At 37.0% G+C, this 18,581-nt stretch overlaps 1 protein-coding gene across 2 annotated transcripts in view; it reads left to right on the top strand.

Moving 5' to 3' along the window:
- NALCN (sodium leak channel, non-selective) overlaps positions 1-18,581 on the top strand; it is a 234,436-nt gene that overhangs the window by 110,328 nt on the left and 105,527 nt on the right. For both annotated transcript variants that reach the window (XM_066313489.1, XM_066313490.1), the window contains 2 exons: positions 10,569-10,700; positions 16,982-17,149. In XM_066313489.1, the coding sequence (XP_066169586.1) occupies positions 10,569-10,700; positions 16,982-17,149 (300 nt within the window). The remainder of the gene's footprint in view (positions 1-10,568; positions 10,701-16,981; positions 17,150-18,581) is intronic.

The raw sequence follows: 18,581 nt of genomic DNA, 5'->3' as shown, positions 1-18,581 counted from the left end.
GTGTATTTATATGGTATTTACCTATATTGTGAGCAGATGGGAGTGTGTCTATATCTCTTCCTGTACTTGGGGTTCACAGACTGGCTAAGGTTGGGAGACACCACAGTGGGACTTCTGGTCCAAGCTCCCTGCTTAAGCAGGATCACACCAGAGCACGTTGCATGGGAATCTGTCTATAAGGTTCTTGAATATCTCTAGTGAAGGAGACTCCACAACCTCTCTGAGCAACCTGTTTCAGTGTGTGGTCACCCACACAGGTTAAATGCATTAAGGTTCACACATATAAAATGCACTAAGGTTAAATGCCTTTTAATATATATAAAATGCACTAAAGTTAAATGCATTTAGCATTGTGATATTAAGCTAGTTCAGTATCTCTTATTGTGAGAGGAAAAGAACTTTACACTTCCTCTTTGCAAATACTCTGGGACAAGAGAGCGTATTAATCCCCATAGGACAGGTAGGTGATTAATCACACCTTAGTAAAGTAGAGCGAATGTTCACCCTATAGCTTTGATGAAGTCACTAGATATAAAACAAAAATTAATTTGGTCTATTTAATTGCACATTTTAGTCTTTAGTTATTTTGACTCATATTTTCTGAATTGATCTGTATTGCCATATTTAGAAAAAAGAAAAAAACTTCATGATATTTAGGTTCTGGTTTGCATTTCATACTACGTAGCTTTATAGAAAATAACTGCTAAGGTGATGATATATTTATTAACAGTTCTAAAATTCTGACAGGTAGGTAACAATTTCTGTGCATTGTTGTTACCATGAACAATTTAAGTAGTATTTTTAGATTTCTTTTATGTTGCAGCAGCTGCTCTCAATTTCTCTAAGTCAGATTGCAGTTGCTGAAAGGCCGCTTACTTCCTCTCTTCTTGCAAAGAAAATGACATACTGCGTTAGCTGATTTATAAACTGGTGGGGAGGAGGGTCGTTTAGTTTCAAAGAAGCCATTATTTCATGTATTTTTAGGGCAGAAGAGTCACCATTTTCTTTTTGACTGTTCTGTTAGAAGTTTGTGGGTGGAGAAAAGTGGCTGCTGTTCATAAGAGGCGTACAGAAGTGTCTGTATGCTACTGCTTTATTCTTTTGTTGCAGGATGTGAATTAACAGGATGCAGCTAGTCTGAAAGAGGCATAAGCAACATATTCTTTAGCCCTATAGCAGAAATAGAAACTTGGCTTTCAAATCTAGGATGTAAGGGGAAAAAATACATCTAATTTCTGACAGAAACTTTAGACTTAGAGGCTTGGTTACTCAAAAAACTCGTAAGATAAGAGTTTTTCATTTGTCTTCATTAGGCTTTCTATCATTATTTCCATTTGTTTACTTCCTAAGTGTGTATTTTCTCATTCTTGCTGTGTTATTTACTTTACTTTGTTCCTTTGATCAGAATTCAGTTTGCCTTTTTTTTTAAGTAGCTTTTAATTTTGAAATCGAAATTAGCTATGGTAATTTTATGGCAGGAGGGTCTGTGTAAATATGATAGATTGATGACTCACCTGCATTTTAAAATATTATGGAGACATTTAGACTATTGGAAGATCTTAATTATTTCTGCTTTCTTTATGATTTTATCTGTACTGTGACATCTGAAAATGACATTTGTTGCCTTAAAACCATATTGTGGTAGTACAGAATCCTATGCTAACTGATTGGAGAACATATTTACATATCCTGAAATGTTATCATTATTCAGTAATAGTCCCATTGCCAGCTTGTTTTGAGGCTGCATGGTAGGAGACCCTGAAAATGAAGGGTGAAAATGCAGATACAGTGGCTACCTCGAGTTTTACATCCTAATCAGATGTGGTAGAAGGGGGAAAGAGGAGCACAGTAAAGTGAAACCTGTAGAATATTTTATTAGCCAAGACAGTTCACTGTCTATAGTGCTCTTTCTGCTAGGCCAGTGTCACGTCTTCCACAGCCAGAAAACATTTATAGAAAAGTTTCCAAATGTATATTCTAAAACTTGCAAAAACTTTGTGTTTTGAGGACCACTTTCCTCCCTTGACTATCACCATACCACCTAAAGTATCTCCTGCAGCTGATAGCAAAGGTTCTGTGCTGAGGTTATCTGCAAGTAACATAGAGTTTCTAAGGAGATTTTTCATTGGACTGTGGATTTTAAAGGGTCTTTCCATTCATGTCTACTCACTACCCTAAGAACTTCCCTCTCCACCATCATAAAAATGTTAAAGCAAACATCTGTAGACAAAATTGCTGAAGAATCACCCTGCTCTCTTTGCACTGGGATAATTGGCTCACTGTACTGTAAGGCCAAGATTGCTCCCTTGACATCACCAAACGTCTGAGTTGTGGTTCTGAATTACTTCCTTTGAAGTATCTAAAAGCCACCTCTTCCTGCATCTTTAAAAGTCCTCTTTCACTTTGTTTGCTCATCCTTCACCTTGTTTGCTTTATTTGAATTGAATTAATGTAGCAGTGAAGTTCCTCTCAAATAGGGTAGATGGTATCTTAGATTTACAATGTTTCTTGATGTCCCACACTGATATATAACTGCACCAATACAAGCTTTTAAAAAGCTTGTTCCCATAAAATTTTACTTAATGCTTAATAATTTTCAGAAATGTTCAGATTGCAGAGCATGGGAATAATTGCTAAATTCTCCTCACATGCATATCTTTGTCAGGCAGTCATAAAGTAAGTTGAAAGCAAAATGGTTTATGGAAAATTAGTTACATAGCTTGTAAAATGCTCTACAATGTACTGCAAACAAAAGAGAACATTTTCTGCAATTTCACAATTTTGTACTTGCTCAGATGGCCATTAACCAACAAGATGAAAATCAAATTTATCCTATTCATGCTATGAATTATCTGTGATTAGCAGTGTATAGAATGTGATTTTCTAAAGCTTCTTTCATATTCAAGGTATCTTCAAGCACTTTGAAAAAAAAAAAAGAAAGAGACGAAATAAACACCATAAGTATACTAAACATGTATAGGATAAAAAAACTTGCCCTTTTCTTTAGGTCGGGATTGAATCTTTACTTAGTGACTCTTAGAAATCTTGTGTCATAGATTCCTAAAGTCAAGGGGATTTTGCTATTTCTAGTCTTGTATATTATAATAGTTTCTGAGGCATTTAATGTGTCCTGCTTTCAGTGTTGAATCAAGAATGACTGGCAATCATGTTCCTTTCTTAGTGGTATAAATTCTGTGCATACACCTTAAACTGGCTCTGCTCAGTATAACCCATAATCCTTTTATATGTATTTAGGAATCATGAGCCAACCTCTGAAATGTCCAGAAAGAATGAGAATTTACTAGTAATACTTTCATTTTATTATTATGTGACCTAGAGTTTTCCAAGCTGCTGTAATGAACTTGAGTCATGGTTTGTTATCTCTTCTGTGCAAGTCTTCTGTATTCTGTGATGCCCACATAACTCCAGCTGATCGGGCTTTATGAAGTGAATGGGTACCATTCTGTTCTGTTCCAGAATGCATCTCCACACACTGTGCTGATTCTGTGCATAGAAATAAGCTGGGACTTGCATTGGCCTTCATGTCATTGCAGTAGTAGGATCTAGGCTCCAACAGGCCCATCTAAACAACTTTAACAAATCAAAGTCTATTCTAACAACCAGAAGAGATGATCTTCCAGTAGACGTGTGTAGACAGGAGTACAAATAACATACAGCATCATTATAATGATGGATGTGAACTTAACCACAGTGATCACATAGCCAGTGTAAGGTCTTTCAATAGGTATAGCTGGAAGCTTGGCTGGAACCTTTTAGCAGGATCAAGCTTCCTTGTGCAGATAGCAGCAGCCAAAAAAGAATAAAAGAGAGTAAGAAGCTTGCCAGAGCCCATTCTTTTATAACACAGAGGAGGAGATACTATTGGTTTATGAAGTATTAAAGTATATCTAAAATATAAAGAAATACAGATACAACTGTAATTTTGCCATTGATGAATTCAAGAGTATCAAAATCTGAAGAGAAAGCTGCTTACCCATATAGTGATTATCAAAGTCTTTTAGTTAAATGATGTTTACACTGTTCAGTAATTTGTTTGGTACTTTCAAGAGCTACCCTGCCAGTTGGACAATTATGCAGTCTAAGCTTTTCACACACTAAATACCCAAAATAAGCAAAGCTTCTCTACGTATCACATCCTCACCATGTCTTACTCAGTACTAATAAGTTTGATGGCTTTGGAGGTAATTTTTTATTCTTAAATACCATTTGTTCTCTTTTTTTTTTTTTTTTTAAGACTACCACCAAGACTGTTAGTATTATCAGATGCAGTCTAAATTTCTGCAGGTCTGAAACCACTGAGCCCTTTGAAGACACCTCTTTCAAGGTTTCACATCATAATATTACACATCAGCTGGGTCAGTTTTCAGTTAGTAATATCAAGGTAATATGGCCCATGGATTCTTTAATTGTTAAGTCTATCAGACCCTAAAGTTTGCAACATTTACCATCATGCTTAGTAAGTAAGGCCTATTATGGAACAAAAATCCTGTATGAAGGATGGTGATACAAAGAGCAACCTGATGTACATACCAAGGCCCCAAAAGGAATCTAGCATTAGGAAAAGGTAGTTTCATATTCAGCAATTCCAGCTTGCTTAATGACTGCATTTCACATGGACCACTGCTTTCCTGAGCCAGCGTCTGTGGCTCTGGCTGTGCAAAGTGGCAGCTGCTGTGGATGTTCTCCAGGGAAGAGAGCTGGCAAAGGCAAATTTATGTCACTCATCCTTCCTCTGCCATGCAGGAACGTGGGAGGAGTATTAAGGCAATGTACTCCATTCTGATATTACTGCAGGGACAAAAACTGCTTTAGGCTGTGCATTGTAATGCTCTGTAAGACTAAGTGGGCCAGGTAGTCTCCACCTGTCAGCAATTGCAGTGTCATTACTCGAGTTTTTGGGTGAATCCAGGATATTTAATACAGTATTTCATTCAGAGTTCCTCAGCTGCACCAAGCATGTTCCTAATGTTAAATAAGTGAGTAGTGTTTTAGAAGTCTTTTTTGCATTCTTGAAATTCCCATCTGAGCACAAAGTCCTTGGCTCCTTTGTGTATTTCTAAACTATTAAAGAATTTGGATGGTTAACAATTTTTCATGTATTGGGTTCTATGGCCACTGCATCTCTAATGCACTGTGCCATACAGGTTTTTCAGTGTCCTGGACACTGAGAATGAGCATCCTGCATGAAGTCAGATGCCAGCATTATAGGTAATTCATAGTAAATGTAAAAATTCATCAGTGTTGTAGTTGATTGATGGCAGCAGCAGGGCATTTCACTTGAGATTTCTTCAACATAGCTAATCTTAAATCCAATTTAATATTAGATACAGTTTACCATGTATCTGGCTGACAGCAACATCAGAATATTTCTTTCATCTCATTCCTTCACAGCTTAAGAAACACACATCCAAGGGCTAAAAAAAGGTCAGCAAATTAAACAAGAACAAAAATTGGCATTATGTCTCCTCTTTCAAGTTTGCATGGAGAATTTTCCATGCCTATGTGCTCTGAAAAGGGCTGTAATCCAAATGATACACTGCTGATCAGATCATCCAAAATGGCTTTCAAGGCTTGGGCAAGAGCTGTGGACTAAATTCAGCTTTCATTTAGACCTCATTCCAGATACAGAAATACGTAAAGAGGCGGTGGATTCTCATCGTTGAACATAGCAGAAGAGGTGTGTCAGAACTGTTTTAAGGGTGCAAATACAAATTAAACTTCTATGATGCGGAAAGAACAAACTAAAGCAGATTAGAGTAGGGGGAAAGCTGGGCACAGTAGGTGTGTGGGTCAGAGTACTGTGGTTGATCTCCTAAAGATACAGCAGTCTGTCTCAGAGGCCACTGGGAAAGCTGCTTATCATGTACAGTGTTCATGAGCAGCTAGATTCTGACAGGATGTAAAAAAATATCAAAAAACACAGATACCAATCTTGCTCCCATGAACTGGCCAGTCCTGGGATTTAAAAATAACGATTTTTTTTTTAATCTCCTCAGCATAGTGTTTTTGCTGTGTGTGTGGTGGAGGTCTTTCCTCAGATACCTCCACCTTGCTGGCCCTTTGTTCTCTCTGTCTCTCTGCCAGCATCTGGGTGCTTTTACTGTTCCTCACCACAGCTATCTCTTAATTGGTTGCCTCAGCCAGCTGTTCCTGCCTTTACATTTCCTGTGGTTGACTTGTATCCTGTCTGAGCCTCCTTCCTTATTATCTTAATGTTGAATAATGTTATGCCGATATGATACTTTCTATTAGCTAAATAGTCTGCTTTCAGTTTAATTGGGAAGGTGAGCTTGACAACAAGCTTTATTGAATCTTACTGAAAAATAAAAGGTGCTGCAGAGAGTCCAGAGAAGGACAAGAACCCTGGTGAATGGGCTAGAGCACAAGTCTAATGAGGAGTGGCTGAGAGAACTGGGGATGTTTAGCCTGGAGAACAGGAGGCTCAGGGAGGACCATATTCTTCTCTGTAACTATATGTAGGGAGGTTTTAGTAAGGTGGGGGTCAGTCTCTTCTCCAGGTTACAAGTGGCAGGAGGAGAGGAAATGGCTTCCAGTTGCACCATGGTAGGTTTAAATTAGATTTTAGAAGAAATTTCTAAGTGGAAAGGGTTGTCGGATGTTGGAATAGACTGCCCAAGGAAGTGGTATCCCTCGAATTTTTAAAAAAACATGTGGCCATGTCACTTGAGGACACAGTTGAAGGGTGAACATGGTGGTGGTGGTGCTAGGTTAGACTTGATGATCTTAAAAGCTTTAAACATTCCGTGATTCTATGAAACAAACTATGATAGGATATTATTTCTGTTATTGCTATTTATTTTCCAGGATTAAATATGCACTGCAAAATCTTTTTATGACTGTCTGTTCTGGTTCTGGCCAGGACAAGATTAGTCTTTGCAGTGGCCAGAACGGGGTATGGCTAGGAACTGAAGGTTATTGTATACCACCTCATGTCATTGCTGGGGTCAGGGGGAAAGGAGTTTCTTGCAACAAGGAGGAGGCTTTCCTTCTGGAGGGAGTGCTCAGTTAATGCTGATTCTGAACATTTTGAGTGTGAGTCATGATTCATTCACCTCTCTTGTACACTTGTTATTAACGTTGTTGCTGTAACTGTTCATTTTCTTATCTTGTTGCCATCTTCAGTAAACTGTTCTTAGCCCATGATCTTTACCTTTCGTGCCTCAAAATCTCCTCTCCAGCCACCAGCAGGGTGGAGGACAGGGGGAGTGAGCAAGTTGCAGCGTGGTGTGGAGCGTATCAGTGGCAGCACTGAACTAAATCACCGCAGTGTCTGAAGGCACAAACTAGATGACCAAGTGTGCATATATCTACATGCATATCAAGACAGTTTATGCATTTTTATTTTTCCTGTATTACCATTTTGCTTCCCTGTGAAAGGAGATAAAAGTTCTTTTTGCTACCTCACTTGCTAGTTTCTTTTAGCAAGTACTTTCACATATGAGACAGAATACTTCATTATTATGATGGAAATTTTGACACCATTAAAAATACAGTGTAAAATATGCAGAGAGACTATCTGGTTAGAATTTGTGCGAAATGGAAATGTTAAAGGATAAAATGACACTGTTTTGAATCACATTGAAAAAATGCCCTGCCTTTAATTATTGTATTCTTATAGCTTGCCTTGTGGATTAAAAATAATTATTAATTATTTAGCCACTATTTTGCTGACTTACCTGTGCTTTAAATATTATTAACCACTGCTTGTTCTGTAAACTTCTGAATATAAGGTTTATCTCCTGAACTTCCCTTTCTAGAATAGAATATGCAACCATTTTATGTCAGTAGGGTCAAAAGGAAGCCATCTTGCATGAGAAGGGTTTGAGCTGTCTTCTGTCTGCAATGCTACCTGTTATTCATACAAAAATAAAGATAGTAAGAGACAAGAGGGAATTCTCTCAGCTTGTTTGCTTGTAAATATGTGCTTAGTCTCCATTCAGCTTCAATTTAATTAAGCTATCTTAAACTTCAGTGAAATTCAAGAGGGGATGAATTCTTCAGTAGGCAGGCACAAGGCTTTGTTAAAAGCTGAACAAGTACTAGTCCTTGCAGCCTCCCATACATCCCATATTATGTTCTAATTTCATCAAAAAAGAAATACATAACAACCTTGTATGAAGAGTAGCTTGGTTAAGACTCTGAGCTTCAGGCAGGGTTAAACATAAAATGTTGACAATTCTTCATGAATATAACAATCTCAACTTATTAAAGACTGAGACAGTATTTTACAACTATATATATGAATTTTCTAACGTGTTAATATATTTTACAAATGTAAAAATGTGTGTTTCTTAAATTTTGCATATTTCTGAAGTAGATGATCTTTGAGATTCCTTTCAACCTAAAGGGTTCCATGACTCTATGAGTTTCACATTCACAAGCCTCAGTTCTCCTGGGGCAGTGTAGCTATTCCATTAGAAGGACAATACAGCAGAAAATAGTCCAGGTTTCTGCATTGCAGTGGTGGTAACTTCCTAAAATGTGTACTGATGAGATCAGGTGTTCTGGAGGGACCTCATACTTGCCAGGAAGGAGAAATTGGTCAGACTTTGAGATTCAGGAGTAGTCTTTTTTTCAATTATCATGAGAACATGGAGTTTAGGAACCTTCAAAGAAGGAACAAAGCCAAAAGACAGGACCACAAACCTGGTGTTCAGACTTTTTCATATTCAGGTATCTGCGTGGGAGAATCTTATAGTATATAGTTCTAGAGATTAGAGGTTCCAGAAGAACTGGTTGATTTTCAAGGATCTTCCTCCTTGAACTTAAAAAATAGTCTCCTTCCAAGTGCAGGAAATCAAACAAATGTGGCAGGAGGTCCACATAATTGAACCAGTAGCTCTGGACAAAACTTGGAATTGAAAAGGAAGCATACAAGAGATGGAATCAGGGCCAAGTGTCCCAGGAGGAATACAAATACCCTGTCTGAGAGTGGAGGTACAGATATGAATCTGCCATGACATGGAAGGCAACAAAAGGGCTTCTACCTATGCAAGAGAAGCAAAAGGAAGACTAGAAAAATGTGGACCTGCTGTTGAAAGGATTAGGAGACCTTGCAAGGCAAGACAGTGGCATAAAAACGTTTGAGGCCTTTTTCACCCATCTTGATAGGTAAGACTGACGTTCAGGAATCTCAAGCCGCTGAGTTTTGGGAGAAAGTCTGGAGCTATGATGAACAGCTGAACAAAACAAAAGACTCTTCCACTGTGAAGGTGATCAAACAGTGGAACAGGTTGCACAGACAGTTTGCAGAGCCTTCATCTGTCAAGATCCGCAAACTGACTGAACAAAGTTCTGGAATATCTGCTTACTCTAGCTGACTCTGCTTAAGCAGGCAGCACCAGACTAGATTATCTCAAGAAGTCCCTTCCAACATAAATAATTATGTGATTATGTGAACATAAACCAGTACAGGTGCACAGAATCTTTAGGGAAAAGATGGAAGAAGGCAGAGTTCTTCTAAATTTTGAGTTCTGTTTTTCCTGAAATTTTGTTAGGCACTTTTACATGTAAACTCAGGAGCAAATAAAAATGGCCTTTTCCACTGGAAGTACAACTTACACACAAACACAAGGAACCATAATAGTACATAACTTACTCATATTAAAGACCTGAACTGTGTTACTTGTTGTGGAAATTTGTAAAACAATATCAATATCAGTGGCCATTCATTCAAAGATTTTTTTTTTTTTTATGTAAAATAACAATATGTTCTGGTTTGACTCTAGCTTCTACTGTGGCTGACCCCGTGAGGGAAGTGTTAAGTTTTCAGGGTTAATTATAACTCCATGGTCTTTGTGGTGGAGGCACAGAAGTTACTGATTTGAACTCCTGCATACATCTTACGTATCTTATCACTAATGTTTTGGCATCTCACACATGTAAACTCCTGGGCACTGCTCTGTGCCTCTATTTCTTTGCTCTTGTGTGTGGCTGCAGCAGCAGTGATGCAAAGCATAAGTACAGAGATATGTGAATTATATGTGAGTGCTTCACAGCTCATAGGCCCAGATGTGCATATCTACTATATGCAGATGTGTTTTATTAATTTAGGCAATTGTTTGACATCAGATGAAGTCCATGAAACATGTGTTTCTTGAGCTAAAGCAGTGCACAAGATAGACTCAATGTAACTTTTTCCTGAACAATAAGTCATCAAGATTTGCATTAATAAATCATAATGCAGGAGTATTAAACAAGGCCAAATGACTAGATAGATGTGTTCTTTATGCTTTAAAACATACTAAAGTAATCGATATCATGTTAAATTATAAACCTTCAGTAAGAAGTCAATTGTCAAATAAAAACTTAGAAGTACAAAAAAAAAAAATCTCAAAACCTGCACATGTAAACCAGTTGAAGCAATATATTAAAACATATTTTAGAGAGTAATAAATTAGAATCATATAAAGAAGCTTTAGAATAACATATTATTATGGCTGATTATGTTTTGACAATATAATTGGTCTTTAAAATGTGCATGGTTTGACTTCTTTTGCTGATAAAATTTACTTTTTCTTTTGTAGAAAATGATGAGGTCATCCGTGTTTCATATGTTCATACTAAGCATGGTTGCTGTCGATGTGATTGTTGCTGCTAGCAACTACTATAAAGGAGAAAATTTCAAGAGACAATATGATGAATTTTACCTTGCTGAGGTGAGTATGCTGAAACTACTATCTGGGTAATTTTTAAGATAAGCTAAAGTTAAAAAATGTGACTGTCAGGAACATTTTAGTGTGTAATTTTTTTATTCCCTGAAGCATTCAAAGAATACTTTGCTAACTTGTTCAGCTTTCTCTGTCTGACAGTGGCTGACAGCCCTATCTTACAACCTTTTGAAAGATAATTTCCTCAAACAAAACGTTAGTGGTAGTGAGCTGAGGCTTAAGTATACCATCTGCAGGCAATGCATGGCTGCTGAGTTGCTATCTTTCTCTAGCAGGAGTGTAACATTCAGAAGAATTTAACTTTTAAAAGATGAAAAAACTCTGTATTTAAAAAATGTAATGTAGAACTTCTTCCTAAATAATCTTTATTTTATATGTATATACTTAACTGCCAGAAGGTCCTTAAGCATAACCAAAATAGTGTTTCAAATAGTCTGGCTTCAGCAATCACAAAAGCACACCACAAAAAAATATTTAGCCAATCATGAATTGGAGGTACAAGTGGCATTCTGACAAGGAACCTGCTTCAGTCATTAGCTGGTCGAGGATCATACTGTAGAGCATGCACTACAGATCCTAGAACCTTGCCTGGATAGGGCACTTTTCTACTTTATGCTTACTGCAGTTTCCCTGGCTTCAATAGTTACACAGTCCTTTGGAGCCAGAGGGGTCATTCTTAGACTAGAGTGAATGAGAGAAGAATGTTCATAGTTTTTTCTCTGGTTTTGGTTGTTCTGTGGTTTTCTGTGCCGAAATATATTTGATATTCAGATTCACATGCCCAACTTTAAACCCTTTAGGCCCTAATGGTACAATGCTGTAGGAATCTCCTTCTTTTAAGGAAAGTTGAGTTGATACATATTTTTTATCTTAGTTTTAGAATTTGTATCTGATCTCTTAAAATCATATGAAGCTGAGAGTTCTCCAGTTCTGGGACAGAAATGAAAGCAAAACGACCTGTTAAAAACAGCACCAGAGTCCAAACCTTTAAAAAAGTGCAGATTATAAAACCAGCAGTGCTGCGTCATTCTTCATTGTCTCTCATGCTGCTGGGAATGCTGTAGTTTGTATGAATACTTGGTCAATGTTGGTGTGAGCAACAATTGCAAGAATAATTGTGAAATGTGTTGTCTTTATCTTATCTCAAGTTCTAAGATTTTTTTAAAAACAGCATGAACATGAAAATTATTATCCTGAAAATAAGACATTGGAATAAAACCAGCAAATGTTGGGTTGTCCTTTAAAATTCTCTACAGATCTTAGAGTAGAATTGAGGACAAAGAAACTCACTTTAATCTCGATCATGATTTAACACCAACCAGCAGCTCAGCCCCATGCATCCTCTTGTTCACTCTCCCTCAGTAGGATGGGGCAGAGAATGGTCAGAAAAAAAGTGACAGAACTCACGGGTTGAGATAAAAGCAGTTTAATAGGTAAAGTAAAAGTCATTCACACAAGCAAAGCAAAGCAAAGGATTCATTCACCACTTCCCATGGGCAGGGAAACCATCTCCAGGAAAGCCGGGCTCCATCAGCCATAACAGTAACTTGGGAAGACAAACAGCTTCACTTTAAATATCCCCCCCTCTTCCTTCTGCTTCCTCTAGCCTTATATACTGGGCACAATGCCCTCTGGCATAGGATATCCTTGTGTTGGGATCAGCTGTCCTGGCTATTTCCCCTCCCCACTCCTTGTGCACCCCCAGCCTAATCTCTGGTGGGCTGAGAGGCAGAAAAGGCCTTGACTCTATGCAAACACTGCTCAGCAACAGCTGAAACATCCCTGTGTTACCAACACTGTTTGCAGCACAAATCCAAAATAACACCATAGAAACTATGATGGGGAAAATTAACTCTGTCACAGACAGATCCAGTACAATATCCTGGGCTGGAAACAAAAAATTAAATCAGTATTAAAGCCTGAGGCCATGAACTCTTCCCAGCAGACATTTTTGCTTTGTGCCCAGGATACAGCAAGTGGAGCCTGGATTCTTAACAAAATAGCATTAGTGCTATTTATATTCAAAATAAGGAACAATGCATGTCCTATTTCTATTTTGGCTCTGAATATATAGTATAATTATGCTTTTATTAATCAGTGCTAGAAACAATCTCTTCAACATTTATTTCAAGTGTAAAGTTTGTAGGTTGTTTTTTTTTTTTTCCAGTAGAAATACTTGCCAGGGTTTATTCAAGGTAAGTATATAATGTAGACTAGCGTATTATAATTCTGTCCTATAAGCAGTGTTCAGTTTTATTTAACAATATGTTTTTCTGCATAGCTTAGATAATTGATTTCTTAGTGGAGAGGTTGTCAAAAAACTCATTTGTTTACCTTTTTACATTTCCAAGTATGTGAGGTAAAGTATTCTGGGATAGAGAAAGGTGGGATTTTTTTTATTTGTAAAGCATTTCCTATGTCCATTAAATGGATTTCCTGGTTTTGTTTTTCTTTTTTTTTTTTTTTTTTTTTTTTAATCCTGTGATGCTTTTACTTGAGGCACTATAAAAATCAAACTAAACCCTAGTATGTTATAGAAGGAGGAAGAAAGTATCAGAAGAATAAAAAAACCCTGAGAGAGAGGAAAAATCAATAAGCTGGTGTCATTTTCTATTTGGTTATTGTGAAACTTGTTCTTTGTAGCACAAAGGAAATATTTTTAGAGCCTTGAAGAAGTTGAATACTCAAGCAGGTTATTCCCCAGTTTGTTTGCTTGGTGAAGAAGACCAGTTGGAGCAGGATGCACTGCCGTTGCTCTGTCTTTTCCAGTAGAGTAGGCTGCAGAAATCTTTCCCTTCAGTGGGAGCTGACTTGAGCAGCCACAGCACTGAGGGTTTCACTTTGCTAAAGCAAATGGTGAGATAGACTACAGCAAGCATATCTGGCTTTCTGATATGTTTTCCAGAAGTTATCTTGGAAGCTGCTGGCTTTAGGAGAAGACATGTCTAATAAAATATCTCACTTGGTCCATTCTATGTATCACACGTTGCAGTGGCCTAGAATTGTAGAAATACATCCACTTAAACTCAGTGGGCAGATCTAAATTAATTTATTGAGATGCTCTGTACCAAGAAAATAAACCGGTTTTCATTGTTGGAAAGAAAAGACAAAATCAAGAAGGCAAAGGTTAATCAAGAAGGTAAAAGAAGTTAATCTATACCCAGATCCCATTGTTTGCAAAATTTTGTATATCGAGTAGTAAATAAGAGGTTCTGATAGGCATTTCAACTTGTATGCATCAGTCCTGCAAAAGCAAAACCAGAATTTTAACAGGATGACTCTAAACCCCAGTGCACTATCCTGGAAAGAGTGGAGCTTCAAATACATTTTGGTATTTTTTAATGAGGATGCTGACTTTAAGTGCTCAGTACCTAGACAGGATACTGACGGATGTTTGTTTTTATATGGAATTTCCATTATAACATGTTACAGACTAGCTGTCTTATTTAAGTTGCATATGATTCCTACAAAGACTGTCTGAATACCAGAGTTCAAAACCAAGTCCTCCAATATAGTTTCTCCTAGATTCCCTTTATAACCTGTCCCCTTGTACTGCTGCCTTTGCCCTGTCCTGGATGAAGGAAGGATTGAATGCTGTGTTAAATCTGGTAGTGAGAGAAGTGCTAGAGGTCTGTGTCCTTAATTCCACTGATCCTCCTTGGAAGAATTCTTATCTTTTCCTGACAGCTTGATAACCTTTCAAGTAAGACACAGTTACAAAGAAATAAAAAATAAGTCTTTCACTGTTGGTTGCTGACTAATAGTGAGCTGTGCCTCTGCCAAAGAAAAGTGTTGAGTGGCTACTAGCAAAAGGTCATGCTGATGAAGGTGGGATTAGTGCCGTAAGGCTTCCACGTGACCAAAAGGGACATGACTATCAAGAAAACGGTCCATTTCTGTTTGTTCCTCTTTGGCCTCCCCAAAGCAGAATTGGCAACATAGTGGAGGATGGCTGCTTGGCGACTGCTTACTTGTTACACCTGCTTTTTCTGCTCTGGCTTCTTAGGTGAATTTGCTTTTGCCTTGTCTCTACAGAAATGAAAGGAATTATTCCAGATTTAAAAAAAAAAAAAAAAAAAAAAAAAAAAAAAACAAAAAAAAAAACCTCACAAAACTATGAAATTGTATTGCATTTCATACCTAACAAAAAGTTCTAGTCAGATATTCTGAATCTTCTTCTGTAATTAATTACAAGGAAGGAAAAAAATACAAGCTCTGTCAGCAGGAAGACAGGTGTATAAATGTAATCAGATGTTATGCAAACCATTTGATACATTTTTAAGTGCCAGTGGTTTGAATTCATTTGACAAGTATGTGAAATGCAAATGATTCTGCCCACACATTTTTAGAATAAATTAAAATACACTTAACATCATATTTGTTAGACTTGTTCTAATAGGAAGCCTATGTGCTCTGAAGTGTGTATGTGTGTATTTAAATGACATTGTAATTCCACCTGCTATGAGTTGAATCCCAGCTGCTTTCTAACCACTGTTCCATTTTGCCTAATTCAGTGCCCTTCTTCTTTTAGGACTCAGATGGTGTGTCATTAAAAGTGAGCTTTACTTTTAAGATTTTTTGCTAAAACATTTCCTTATGTCTTAGAAATTTTCATGTAAAGGAGTAATCTCTTCAAACCATCTCATTGTTCTCCTAGAGCTCTTTGACATCACAGAACACAGGCTGAAAAACTGGCCATCTGGCCATTTGAGGATAAGGGCATAAATAAAAGGGCATAAAAAACAGTCCCTACACTGTCTGTGACTGAAAGCACACAAATGTTTCTTAGTAGTTTTTCTTTCCTAAGAAAAGGAAAATCTCCAGAAGAGAATTTTTGAGTGCTGTGAAGCATTTTGCCTCGATTTAATCATTCTATGGACATTTAAAGCCTGATAACTATTTTACATGCCTTGAGGAGACCATGTAGTACAGCTGGTAGCACTGCTTGTAAATAGCTGTGTGGACTAGGGGAATAAACAAATGGCATACACTGCAGTGCTTAATTTCCATCTCCACTCCTGCTTGTGACAGTCCTGTACACATAATATACATAAAATTTTATTAGCTATCTCACAGCCTCCCTCTTTCATGTTGATAAATATATACTCTTTTATGTACTGTAGAGTTTAAGTTTTAAATAATGTAAATAGTTAAGGCAGCATCCCAGAGATTTTTTGTTGTCAAGGTCAAAATCTTAGTCTCTAACTTTTTTATCCCCTGCCAAATTCAGTAGACTTCATGGCCCACAGTCAATTAGTCTCTCCCTCTTAACAGACTAATAATGCTTGTCCTCAAAGGAGATTTAAGCTGCATTTTCTTTATTGGTACTGCACTTTGAAAGTATTAGTTGTATTTAGATGTGACCTAGTGTTACTTTAGGGTCTCATTTAAGCCTCAGTGTGTGTAAAGGATCAGAGACAAACATTTCTGAGTCACAAAAAAGCACTTCCATTGCATATCCTGGCTGTTGGAAAGTGTGGAAGAGAGCATCTCAGAGTATGTACAGTGGTAAAATAAGAAGGCACATGAGGAAGTGTGCCTAGCCAGAAGGATTTTTGGTAGAGAGAGAAGTAAGAGAAAATAAATCTTGAAGATGTACACCTATGCTTTTGTTCAAAGTGAACATTATGCATTTTACTGTGCAAATATTTCAAGAAAGGCCTCTGGAAGAATCACAAAGATATTTCCTACAAGTAGATTTCTTCCCTTGTAGCTTCGCACCTTGCATGTGTGCAAGTTCTTTAACATCCTTGTTAAAGATGAACTAGTTCTGGACTGACTTTGAATTTCCTCTCCTTTTTAAATTTTGTTTTAGATGCTTAAAAAACATTACTTCTTTTCTACCTGTTTTGATTGTTGTATTAATATGGATGTTTTAAAAAATTGACATAGCAATTTTCAAGCTTTGGTGTCTTTCTTATATCTCTTAAAATTCCTCAGAAATCTCATACATGTTGCTTCATATTTTGAAAAAGTCAGAAGTCATCATATTTATTTTTATATATGTATTTAAAGTGAAAAATCATCTGGATGGATTTATTACTTCATGCTTTCCAGATTGTGAAATCTACTTGTCTGTGTTGAGTCTAGAAAGTTTTATTAAGTGAAATGTATAATTGTTTATTCTGTTTAGAATATAATTTTTTTGTTAAATAGTATGAAGATCTTTATTTTTGCCATACAAAATGCTGATAGAAATCATGACATAGAAACTTCTAATTTAATTCAGTGTTTTGAATGCCTCTTTCTTATTTTATATATCTGTCTAGGTTGCTTTTACAGTTCTGTTTGATTTAGAAGCTCTTCTGAAGATCTGGTGTTTGGGTTTCACAGGATACATCAGCTCATCCCTTCACAAGTTTGAGTTGCTGCTTGTAATTGGAACTACTCTCCATATTTATCCAGACCTGTATCACTCTCAATTTACATATTTTCAGGTATGATCAGCTGCTTTTACTTTTTACTCTATATACCAAATTAAAACATTACTCATGCACATTTCACACAAATTTCAATTTTCTCACAGTATTGACTGATTTTGAGAATAGCTTTAAAATAATAAATCTGTTTGTAACTGTTTTCATTGGGTGGATTTACAAAAATAGGATTCTTTTTAACTTTGCTGAGAAGTCTTTTCAGTTATCAGTAACTCCCATTTCTTATCTGAGCTGCACTGTTCAATAAGTTCTGGTTTGTTTCTTCATTGTTCTTCACCGAGCCTTGGCCTTTTACACCACTGTTTACATCATCACCTTCCTGTAGTGTCCACCACTACTTTCCTGGCTGCTCTCCCTGAGGCCTCAATTCACTTGCTGTTGCTTCTCCAAATCTTCATCTTTCTTGCAGTCACATGCGAAGCTAAGTTACTGTGGATCTTCTGAGTTAATTTCTCCAGAATCATCCCAGACCTGGGTTTTATACCTCTCCAGACGTTCCTTATCTAGCGGGAAAATGTGTTTATTGAGGCTCTTCCTGCATTTTCACTTGGGGAAAGAGCAGGAAAGAGAGACAAAAAATGACTGATTAATTCTGACTTAGGATTCTTCTTGTCAACCAGCCCAACCAATTCCCCATTTATCCTCCTTCAAGTGCTTAAGGTTGATCCAGTTTTGGGAGAAATCACTGAGATTCATTATGTGTTATGTTCCACAGTGCTAAAGAAAGGATTTTTTTAAAGAACATATATATTAAAGGATTCATATCTGCCCATTATTTAGCAATGGATTGGCATGGTGAATAAGTAATGCTCAATAAGTGAAAATAATAAATCATCAGACGGAGTCCTGTAAATAAATGTGATTAGTTATAGTGACACATTGTAAACATGAATACAGCATGGGGGAAGCAGTCTCCCCAAGTGTGGGTGGAAACATAATGGCCTTTTCAGATTTCTGCAAATGTCATCCTGTATTTTTTCCAAGTGGTTCTGGAAACATTCTCAAGAAAGCTTTCAGGATGGAAAAATCTATTTTGTTTTCACCTGATACCATTTGAAGACTTTTAAGTCATTATAGCTTTGATTTTGCTGTCCAAATATGTAGAATGTTGTTCCTCAATGCAGCATGATACATCCATGATGAAAGGAAGGATTATCTGTCAGGAGTATGCAATTGCACTCTTATGTCAAAAGCACACAGGGAGCATAGCTGGGAGGTCTCAGTTAAAGCAGTCAGCAACTTTAGTTCTGACTGAATAATTAGTCTACTCATGACTGGTGGTTTCTTTGTAAGAATTTTCAGCATAGACTATGAATGTTGGACTAAATGGATGACATCATCACTAACTCATAGGACTGAAAGTATAATTAAAATGTGGGAAGATGCTGATAATAAAATAATGAGTCTTTTTAATGGATTTAATTAGTTTAGT

This window comes from Sylvia atricapilla, chromosome 2 (genome assembly GCF_009819655.1).
Source record: "Sylvia atricapilla isolate bSylAtr1 chromosome 2, bSylAtr1.pri, whole genome shotgun sequence".
Classification (NCBI taxonomy): domain Eukaryota; kingdom Metazoa; phylum Chordata; class Aves; order Passeriformes; family Sylviidae; genus Sylvia; species Sylvia atricapilla.
This window is presented reverse-complemented; position numbering and strand designations above follow the sequence as displayed.